Consider the following 11,230-nt stretch of genomic DNA (forward strand, 5'->3'; position numbering starts at 1 on the left):
TTACTTTCTAGTTTCAGCGGATGTTTGCTGGAGCCACAGCTGTAAAAGCTGCTGGTCATGATATCTGTTTGGATATGTGGTGAGAGGGAAACATGAAGATGAAACCAGGAGATGTCCTTAGTGAATCATCAGAGCTGAACAGGTGATGGAGAAACAGGTTTACCTTTTAGGTGACATGAAGGAGTTGAAGGAAAGTTATGAACTGTTTCTGAGAGACAAATAACAAAATAAATCATTTTCTATGTAGCTGACAGCTGGTAACTGTGCAGGGGCGGGTCTAGCAAGGTTTTGCCAGGGTAGCCAGTAGGGGACAAGGAAAGGGGGGCACAAAGAAATACTTTTCTTTCTTATTCTCATTTAAAATGTCTAGCTTTTGATAAATAATTATCTGAATCTTACAACCAAAGTTTTTATCTGGTGTAAAATGTATAGAATTCATACATACATACCAACAAGACAGTGTACATTACTGTCACAACAGCGTTTCTTTTCATTCAAAGGCTTTATGGCTTTTCCTATAATACCTCGTGGGGCGGTCTCTAGTCAAAATGCCTCTGCCGATTTTTTGTCCCAGTCCAGCCCTGATAAAAAATCACCCCTGATATTCCTCTCCATCCACTCTGCCCTACCTGCACTCTCCTTTACCTTTCTTGTGCACAGACCATTGCTTTGGACGGTTTACCCCAAGTATTTAAAGTCATCAGCTTTCACTTTCTCTGCTCCTTGCAGTTTCACCATTACGGCTGTGTCCCTCTCATTCACACCTATACCTCATAGCTGTCTTCCTGTCTTCATTTATGTACTGCAACCCTCTCACATACTTCTCTGCCACTCCTGATAACCTCGTGTAGTACCACTGTTTCTGTCTTAGCACCCTATCATATGCTTTCTCTCGATCCACAAAGACGCAGTGCAACCTTCTCTATACTTTTCCACCAACAGTCTCAAAAGTCTTTTTCTCCTTCTTTAGTGTTCAGCCTCATATACAAGTCGGTATAAGCTACAATTCATATATATTATATCTATTATATCTTCAATGTACTAATAACTTGAGAACAAAAATGTTTATCCTGAAATATTTACATGTTTGGACTACAGTTCCATAGAGCCCATTCTTTTTGTGTCATCTCGCGAGAAAACGGAAATAGAAATACACGAATGACCTGAAGAGGGCAGTAACGCCCCTTCGCTCCGTCTAGTCCGCCGAAAACTTCCCCACAGGAAGAAGACGACGAAGAAGGAGTTAGCCTTGACGTCTGGCCGTGGTTGGTTGTTGTTGTTTAGCAACCATTTGCTAGTTAACGGGTAGTTTACCTTTGACATCGTATATGGCGCATTAAGCTGGTTATGAGTATATGTGAGGTTTAAAGGGGATTAAAATGGCCCTGCAAAGCTGAGGTAAACTACAGTTTTCATGTTATTGGACAGTAGCAGCCTGTTAGCTGTCATGCTAATAGTTTAAAACAACAGATATTACTACTTATTATGTTTTCTTGTGTGTCATTTGGCGTCTAATTTTGTCTAATATTAAATGAACTAACAGGTTCCTACTTTATGCAACCGTGAGCCATTAACTGTAGTTGCACATCACACGAAAACCCCCTGTTAATGTGGTCTGGGTCCACCTCATGTCGCCATTGCAGCTTGGAATATCTGTCAGGACGTCTGCTCATGTGTTTGTCTGTCAGGATCCAGTGATGCCATAGAGGTAGGAGGCACTGCCAGGGCTCCTCCACCGGAGGACGAGAGGTCTCCTTAGCAATGGCAACCGAACTTCATGAGACCATATTCATGGCCAAGCAGGAGCGCCACAAAAACCTGTTTCTTAACTACAAAAACCTGAACATTTTCCCCGTGGAGCTGCTGAAAGATGAAGGCCTGCAGTTTCTGGAGAGACTTTACATGAAGAGAAACTCACTCACTACACTGGTATCCACACAGTGCATTTTCATTTTACCATATGAGACACTTATGAAACCCAAAGAAAATTTCTAACTACTTCTGCTTTTGCTCTGTCTTTATCAGCCTGACAATCTTGCTCAAAAGCTCCCAAATCTCATTGAACTGTAAGTATTTTGCTAAACTAAGTTTTGTTTTATAAATGATGACAACAGAGAGTTGACACATGCTGTCGGAGATTGATGGTGTGTTTTGTGTTTATCAAGAGGTTTCTAGTGAAGTTAACCACCAGATGTTGCATCACTAAATGAGATTAACTGTCTCTCACATTTAGGTGTTTTCAGCAGCAAACACCAGAGCTGTAATTGTCTTACTTGTCTGCTTGTACATTTCAGGTATTTGCACTCAAACAATTTGGTCATTATTCCCGAGGGTAAGCACATTGTCCAGTACAATAATATTAATAACAGTGTTTAATTCACTTGTTTGAATATTAAGATTGGTTTCATTCCCAGCTATTGGAAACTTGGCCAGACTGCAGTCGTTAGACCTGAGCAATAATGCCCTGCAGGTTCTCTGTCCAGAGATCGGCAGATTGAGGTCTTTGCGGCACCTGAGACTGTCCAATAACCAGCTCAAATGCCTTCCTCCAGGTAAGACACAACAGTTGTCTGTCTTGTTTTTAGATTTCCTTTTAGAGGCTTAAATTATTTTACATTATCTTATATTAGCCTGAGTCCTTTATTCAGGGGCATCGGTTTAAGTACAGCTACCTAGACCAGTGGTTTGTCTTGGAGCAAGTCCAGATGTTCCTTCTGATTTTGTGCCAACCATACACTGCAGCAGCACAAACTGAATGCTTAATGTTTGCGAAATCTGATACAAACCAGAATTTAACCCCTGCCCCTCCCCCACAACAAACGTTATACTTACACTATGCATTGGCAACATTTTTATATCATTAGGACCTAATTAAATGAGATCATTGAACAAAATGTGCTTATTCACATTATAGAAAACCAAGAAAAGCTTAAAAAAAACTGTGCTTAGCTGTGTCTTTATGAGCACAGAGAAGGAGGATGTCCGCTGGAAACTGTCATAAAATTCTACTCTGTACTCGTGTCAGTGCAACAACACGATTGGCTAATGTATTCATGTTTGAACTCTTGATTGTCACTTGTCTTACATAAAAGCTTCAAAACAAAACACTAGTGGAATAAAATCGTTTACTCTGAAATATTACAAAAAAAGAGCAAAACATGTACAACATACGTGTATTGGTAATGCTTTTACCTGCTTCAGCAATTTCTCTGTAAGAGTAAGACTTATATTTCATGTTTGGCATAAAATCACTTTGAACTGTTGCTTTTTTTCCCAGCGTGTTTGGTTTTCCCGACTTGTAAATATTTTAATTGCCAGCAGAGAGCAGCAGAGCTCTACCTGAGAGAAAAGTTGTTTTAATTTTTTTTTAAACACAGATTATCGAGGCGCATGTAAGTAGTGTAGCTGAAGCTGAAGGGAGGTTGTGCAATTTCATATACTTTAAAATAAATAAAAATAGTTACCTTCCGTGGATTTTGTCAATAACTTGAAACCATTAGATTATTATTTGTTGTGCCCATAGTCAAATTCTCAGTAACGCCTGTTTTCTTTTTGCCATGGTTCTTGATTTACCAGGAATGTTTCCTGAACTTAGTGACAACACCAACAATTTCTTTTTCGAGTCTCACAATTTCTGTTGACTGAATTTCATCCTAACTATGAGACAGTGTGTGCAAAATAAAAATAGTAGTGATGAGAAACAGTGCTTCCAGCCCTATATCAAAGTATACTTAACCAAAACCAGAGAGTATATTCAGTTACAGCTGTGGTTCGAAAATAATATAATCATTTGACTGTGCTGCTGTTCTTTTTGCAGCGATGCTCTCGTTTTGCTTTAGAAATCCCACAGGCTCCTGCCTCCTTCTAAGAGGAGGGTATAATGGGCTTACATCAGCTTTAGCCAAGATGATGAAAAAAAGACCTGTCAACAAAGATGTTATGTCTAGTTGAGATGTTTGGAAACCCTTTGGTTTTAAGGCATCCAGCGAGGAACAACAAATACAAATCAAATTTCTGATAAAAGTTTGACAAAACTGGGATTTTCTTTTTTCTTTTTTTCATTCAAATAATAAAGTTTTGCAGCTTTATCTGAGATTTACGTCTCTCACATATTTGTGACACCTGCAGAGATTGGTGATCTGCAGGACTTGGAGACGCTTGACGTGTCGATGAATCAGCTGATGTCTCTACCGGACCGACTGCATCGCTGTCTCTCACTACAGAATCTGACAGCGGACCACAACCTGCTGAGCCACGTTCCCCGGCAGCTCTGCTGGCTCCACCGCCTTAACCAGCTCTCTATGGCAGCTAACCGGCTGACTTTCCTACCACTGGGTCGGTGAATCCTCTTCTCTGTCCCTCCGTTATTTGCTCTAGTGGTGACAAAAAAATGAGCGAGGTGGTGTTGAAATCTTTGTGTGTTTCAGATCTGGGCAGATCACGGGAGATGCAGTTTGTGTTTGTTGACAACAACGTGGACCTGAAAGGACTCCCGTCCTACTTGTACAACAAAGTTATCGGCTGCAGCGGGTAATACACCATCCCAACAGCTCAACAGATACAGTTTAAGACAACTGATAAAGGTCATTGCTGATAAGCAGAGTGAAAAAGAAATGCAATTCCATGATGTTGGATATAAGTTAGCCAGAAAATTAACTGGTATTTAGCCCACAGACTGTTGGAAAAGTGTAAATACTAAATGTATAGAGAATGTGGCTGGTTGGGACAAGAGCGAGGTGGTAAGTATTATCCTCTGCATAGTGGTGAAACTGTCTTAACATATCATCTTAAGATCTGCACATGTGAGGGGAGGATACTGATATACGTCTTGTATAAAATAAAGGTGGTTTGTAGCATCTTTACTAAATACAACTGCAGACTTAATGGGCTGCATACTTGTGTTTGTGTGTGTTGTTGTCCTGCAGATGTGGCTTATCTGCTCAAGCGCTGGAGGGTGGACTTGGTGAAATGCTGGGTGAGGAATTAAGTGAAGCCTTGGTTGGCCTGCCAGCTGAAGTGAAGGTGGTGGGCTCAGAGACAGAACATGTTGTTCCCCTGGAGGAGCTGGCTATGAGGACGCTGCACCGCATCTACCACCGCCGCCCAACAGGTGAGCAGACACTGTTCACTCTTAAGTTAGAAAACACCTGCTGGTTATAATTTAATAACTTCAAACTTTAACGGCACCTTTTTTGTTTACTGCTGTTTTTAGAGCTCAGCTTGCTGCCTCCCATCACCCTCCCAAAGAGCCTGCGGGATCTGTTGCAGTTCCCCCTCGGTCACTGTCACCGATGCAGCCAAGCCATGTTCACGATCATCTACCCCAAACTCTTCCCCCTCCGTGACACCGCCCTGGCAGGAGTGCACCGCAGGTCAGGCAAACACACCGTCTTTTTTAGTTTCCCCCTGAAGAAGGATTTAACATGCATACTTACGTCCTTCTCCTCTCCTGTTCAGGACCACTGTGAGTTTTGTAGCCTACTGCTGCTCCAGTCACTGCCTCCGAACCTTTGACCTCCAGGGGTGATCTCATTTCCTTCTCTCTCCCCTCCCCCACTCACACACTGACATATAACATCAGCTGTGGATCTTGAATGTCTGTGGCTCGCTACTTGATAAAGAACCTGACAGAAGCAGCGTATGCAGATGTTTGGTAGGTCAGATGATGAACACAAAGCTCAACATTTCAGAGCTTTGCATTCCTGTTTGTGTGGGGGGGAGGTCAGCAGCAGTGCACAGTAGTGCTCATTAAATGGTAACTACCCACTCATAACTGGGCACTTTTAAGAACAAACACTTTCATCTTTGTGGAATAAGATGTTTTTTTTCCACTGAAGCTTTTTGCAGCAGACTCATTGATTGCAGAGTGATCTTTGAGGTGTTAACATTTGTAGCATGCTTTTGTTTTTATGATAACCGAAGAATATTTGAAGGTTTGTGAGTTCAAAGAATGTTTATCAGTTTGATGTGTGTTAATTTCAGAAGAAATTAAAGTGAATGTCTAAAATAGAAAATCTACATTTGAGACAACATACTGCATGAAGTCATGTTCTTAGTCACAGTTTTTGTGAACTCTAAGACCTACTAAAGACAATGAGCCAAGGATTCATGTTAGGGCTGTCACGATATCAGACTTAAACTTCATCATTATAATATTGTAATATGAGTGGTTGAAAAAGAAACTTCTGTACTTATGCTTTCAGTCAGATTCATTAACTTTGTTTATTGGCCAGTTAATTAAACTCAAAATTCGTAGACATGGCGAGAGATGCTATGATGCTTAACCCTACAAAAGCATACAAAACAAAGTTTTTTCATATTGTGCATTGACACAATATTTACATTTCATTTTTAAATATCAGGATTTTCAATACATGTAATCGTGACACCTCTAACTCGCATTTATTTGACAGGTTATGAGAAAGTTTGTTATATTCTATATCAGCTTTTAAGATTTGACCGTTTTATATGTTAACAGCAATGTCTTTTTGTCATAACAAGAATTATAATAACACACTCTGTGTTTAAAAAAAAAAAAATACACAAACCAAAAAGTCAGATTTTCACACTTTTTAGGGTTTAAAGGACACAGACTGTCTGCCTGAAGAAAAAGAGAGATTTAAACACAAGCAGCGCTGTGTGTTTCTCTTGTTGAACTGATATGTGTGTGTGTGTGTGTAATGTTTATTACCATATTGTACAGTTCTAATTTATCATTTGTTTTGTTTGGCAGTAAATATTGACTGATGTTTGACTTTGAATTTGTGTTTTTCTTACAAAAGAGAGTTCATCATAACAGTTGTCCATAAAGAAAACTGCAGAGAGGACAGAAGCATCTATTATCAGATCCATTACATAAAGTTCTGAAATGTCTGAGAAAACACAGCTTTTAATGTGACTCAGGTCTGAAGCTTGTGAGAATCATGTCAGTCTTACAATATGTTGTTAAAGCCACAACAGAAAACATGCCGTAGTCGCCTTTTGACTGTACCCATGTAAGCACCAACCTCTGCACCACCATGCCGTTCTCCTTTACAACAATAACTCAAAGGTCTGGAGATCTGGGAAAAAGAAATAGAAAGAAGTAGCCTTGGGTCAGCCACACAATCGCCAGAACCCAGAACCTCCCTCCCTAAACTAATTACGTAATTTGAACTAAGCTAACAAGTAAAAGTGAAAAACAGACACTAGGAGAAGATACGAGAATGAGAATTGTTATTTGTAATAAAGCACTTCACTTAGTTTGTTTCTTAGTTTCGTTTGTAGTGGAAGACTTCAGTCTATAAAACGACACAGGTTTAGATTTTATTTATTTTTTGTTCTCTTTCATGTGACTGATGCCTTACAGATGATTGAAATTGCTGCCCAGATCACCCAAAACACTTTCCACTTGAAAGTTTTCAAACATGAACACGTTCAAATCTTCTGTTTTCCTTCTCTTTGCATTTCACAACTAAGAGTGCATGTTTTTTTCTTTTTTTGTTAGAGTTAAAGTTCAGCTGCTTGGCTATAACAGTTGTTTGTGTCAGTAGATCAGGAGAGTCGAGCTCTTTGGCTCCCCATTATGTGGGATATAAAAAACATCCGGCCAACAGGAAGGTCTTGTGCCAGTTAGCCTCGAGCCAAGCATGCCAGGGGAGCTTTGCTTAACTCCTGAGTCAGACTTTTATTTTCCTTATTTATTCCTCTGATATACCAGCTATCCCCCGCTGAACATGCTAGCAGCATACCCCGCCTTTCATTTCTTATTTTATTTATCGTTTGCATTTTTTGCAATGAGTCCATCTGTAGCTGCTGCATAATAACAGAGGGTTGTTGAGAGAAAAGCGGAGCAGCTCCATTACCTGGATCGATGACATGTTCAGACAGATGTGATACCATGATCCTCTCTGACTGGTGCTTCAGCTTTCTGCCCTCCCTCTGGGACTATTCCATCTCAGCTGCCTGCACATAGGAAATATCACTCGTCCATACTTTATGCTCACATAAAGACACAGGCAAAGCAAAGCCTCATGAATTTGTACATAAACACAGCACTGCAGGAACACATGACGAGAAAGTCATCAGTGCAAATTGAACATGTGAGCTCAGATGAATCTGAAGGAAACCTACATTTAAAAGGAGGATTAACCCCCCCAAAAAAGATTGCGAATCCTTGTGCAGATGGACTGGTGTTGTGAGAAGTCAAGATTTCTCAGATGGTGTTTTCAGAGCCTGATGTGGTATGTTCACATGAAGTAAGAAAAAACCTACTATCTACTTTCTTAACCCACATTACAGTGGGGCAAAAAAGTATTTAGTCAGCCACCGATTGTGCAAGTTCCCCCACCTAAAATGATGACAGAGGTCAGTAATTTGCACCAGAGGTACACTTCAACTGTGAGAGACAGAATGTGAAAAAAAAAAAAATCCATGAATCCACATGGTAGGATTTGTAAAGAATTTATTCGTAAATCAGGGTGGAAAATAAGTATTTGGTCAATAACAAAAATACAACTCAATACTTTGTAACATAACCTTTGTTGGCAATAACAGAGGTCAAACGTTTACTATAGGTCTTTACCAGGTTTGCACACACAGTAGCTGGTATTTTGGCCCATTCCTCCATGCAGATCTTCTCGAGAGCAGTGATGTTTTGGGGCTGTCGCCGAGCAACACGGACTTTCAACTCCCGCCACAGATTTTCTATGGGGTTGAGGTCTGGAGACTGGCTAGGCCACTCCAGGACTTTCAAATGCTTCTTACGGAGCCACTCCTTTGTTGCCCGGGCGGTGTGTTTTGGATCATTGTCATGTTGGAAGACCCAGCCTCGTTTCATCTTCAAAGTTCTCACTGATGGAAGGAGGTTTTGGCTCAAAATCTCACGATACATGGCCCCATTCATTCTGTCCTTAACACGGATCAGTCGTCCTGTCCCCTTGGCAGAAAAACAGCCCCATAGCATGATGTTTCCACCCCCATGCTTCACAGTAGGTATGGTGTTCTTGGGATGCAACTCAGTATTCTTCTTCCTCCAAACACGACGAGTTGAGTTTATACCAAAAAGTTCTACTTTGGTTTCATCTGACCACATGACATTCTCCCAATCCTCTGCTGCATCATCCAGATCGAGGGAGATTATCAGTGGTCTTGTATGTCTTCCATTTCCTGATGATTGCTCCCACAGTTGATTTTTTCACACCAAGCTGCTTGCCTATTGTAGATTCACTCTTCCCAGTCTAGTGCAGGTCTACAATACTTTTCCTGGTGTTCTTCGAAAGCTCTTTGGTCTTGGCCATGGCGGAGTTTGGAGTCTGACTGTTTGAGGCTGTGGACAGGTGTCTTTTATACAGATGATGAGTTCAAACAGGTGCCATTCATACAGGTAACGAGTGGGGGACAGAAAAGCTTCTTACAGAAGACGTTACAGGTCTGTGAGAGCCAGAGATTTTCCTTGTTTGAGGTGACCAAATACTTATTTTCCACCCTGATTTACGAATAAATTCTTTACAAATCCTACCATGTGAATTCATGGATTTTTTTTTCACATTCTGTCTCTCACAGTTGAAGTGTACCTCTGGTGCAAATTACTGACCTCTGTCATCATTTTAAGTGGGGGAACTTGCACAATCGGTGGCTGACTAAATACTTTTTTGCCCCACTGTATATTATATACTGGCATTTTTAATGTATCTGGTTGTCATACTTGTACAATTTCCTTCATCAATGACAGATACTGAGGATTTCAATCATTTATGTCCAAGGTGGTGGTTGGTGGGGTGTTAGGGTTAGCCTCAGTAGACTACCTGCTCTACCTCCTGAACTACAGTTGTTCCCAACTTCCATTTGAAGCTGATTTAGGTGAAATAAAAACTGCTCTTTCCTCCCAAAGATAACATCTGTTCTTCTGCACAGAGATCAGTACCAGGACTGTAGTATTTGATAAGCCAGCGACAAACATTGTCCAAATATCACTGATAGCAGAATGTTTGTCCACAGCCGGCTTGTTTGCTGTGGTTGCTCAGCTGTCAAACAGCATGTGCCTGAGGATAACTTGGAATCTTGTTCTAGGTCTATTAGGCATAATTCATGGTTCACTGTTGCAACACAGTATAGTATGTTTGTAATTCAAAGCGAAAAGGTAGAAAAGACAACAAAAAACCCCCATAACAATAGCACATAAACAAAGGGATTCAGACCTGATCCAAAAGTTAATGACCTGTCCCTTTGCCTCTCCTCCACCTCTGAGTTTCATTAAATTCAGCCGGTCAGTTTCAGGTACACGTGTAGATTACTATACACCCTGAAAATGAGTTGATATCTTTGTAGCTGCATGGGTTTTATGATTAACAATAGTGCAGTGCAGTATTCAAATGTCCCAATACCACACGTGTAGTACTTAACACATTATGCAGCAGGAATCCTGTCACTGTTTTGTAAATGATAGCTAAATACTTATCAGATTATATGCATTCAATTGACACAGCCAGTTGCCAGTTCCCAACTGTCACACATCAGAGTAATCACTTGGAAATGTCTCTTTGCTGGATGTTCTGTGCTATGCATAAATTTGCACTCTGAGCCATTTTCAAACACTCGAGGAGGACTGCTTCAATCAGTGGCAACACGGTGTCACAGTGTTATTGGGTTCTTGACTTTATTGCTATTGGATCATCAACTGGGAGGGAGGAAAGCCAATCCATCACCTGCATAGATCCATTCTGCTGCTAATCAGCTGCTTTCAGGCCTCGAGGGTCAACTGGATTTCTGGAGAATGTTTTAGTGTTTTAATAGTAAATAATGAGGAAGAAGACAGTAGAGCGATAAGGACATTAATCCATTAAACTAGGAGAGATGACAAGGACTAGTGTAGGATCACCACATGCTGCTGATGGAGCACAGTAAGGACTTACTTGACAAAACAACAAATTTAAAGAACAAGAACCTAAGGGCTGATTGGCTCAAAGGACACTTGGAAAAGCGTAGTGACATAATTTTTTTTAATGCGTTTTTTTTTGACAGTGTGGGAATTGACAAGGAGAAAGATGATATGATCTGATCACTGCTAAGCCTTTACCTTACACTCCTTTCCCCAGCTCATTAGGACCTCTCCTGTGTTATCTCTCCACAGTCACAGAAATAATCAAGGCACCATGGCTCTCATCTTTTACCTGCTTAATGTTTGTCTTGCATGTATGCTGTTTGCGTCTGCAGATGTGAGTCATCTAAGGCCACGTATCCGTTAAAGTAC

At 40.7% G+C, this 11,230-nt stretch overlaps 1 protein-coding gene across 2 annotated transcripts; it reads left to right on the forward strand.

Annotated features, from left to right (window-relative positions):
- The first annotated feature begins 1,205 nt into the window (after positions 1-1,205).
- lrrc28 (leucine rich repeat containing 28) lies at positions 1,206-6,726 on the forward strand. 2 transcript variants are annotated; one of them, XM_085351998.1, is made up of 10 exons: positions 1,206-1,265; positions 1,689-1,929; positions 2,026-2,066; positions 2,295-2,332; positions 2,415-2,552; positions 4,129-4,335; positions 4,428-4,530; positions 4,926-5,110; positions 5,213-5,372; positions 5,458-6,726. In XM_085351998.1, the coding sequence occupies exons 2-10, from the start codon at positions 1,762-1,764 to the stop codon at positions 5,525-5,527; spliced, it is 1,110 nt and encodes a 369-aa protein (XP_085208124.1). In that variant the 5' UTR covers positions 1,206-1,265; positions 1,689-1,761; the 3' UTR covers positions 5,528-6,726. The 2 variants fall into 2 exon arrangements, with proteins under 2 accessions (XP_085208124.1, XP_085208115.1); XM_085351989.1 differs by having other exon boundaries at positions 1,234-1,398.
- The last annotated feature ends 4,504 nt before the right edge of the window (positions 6,727-11,230 follow it).

This window comes from Diplotaxodon limnothrissa, linkage group LG1 (assembly GCF_057381915.1).
Source record: "Diplotaxodon limnothrissa isolate DT_005_m linkage group LG1, D_limnothrissa_male_GT1.1, whole genome shotgun sequence".
Taxonomy (NCBI): Eukaryota; Metazoa; Chordata; class Actinopteri; order Cichliformes; family Cichlidae; genus Diplotaxodon; species Diplotaxodon limnothrissa.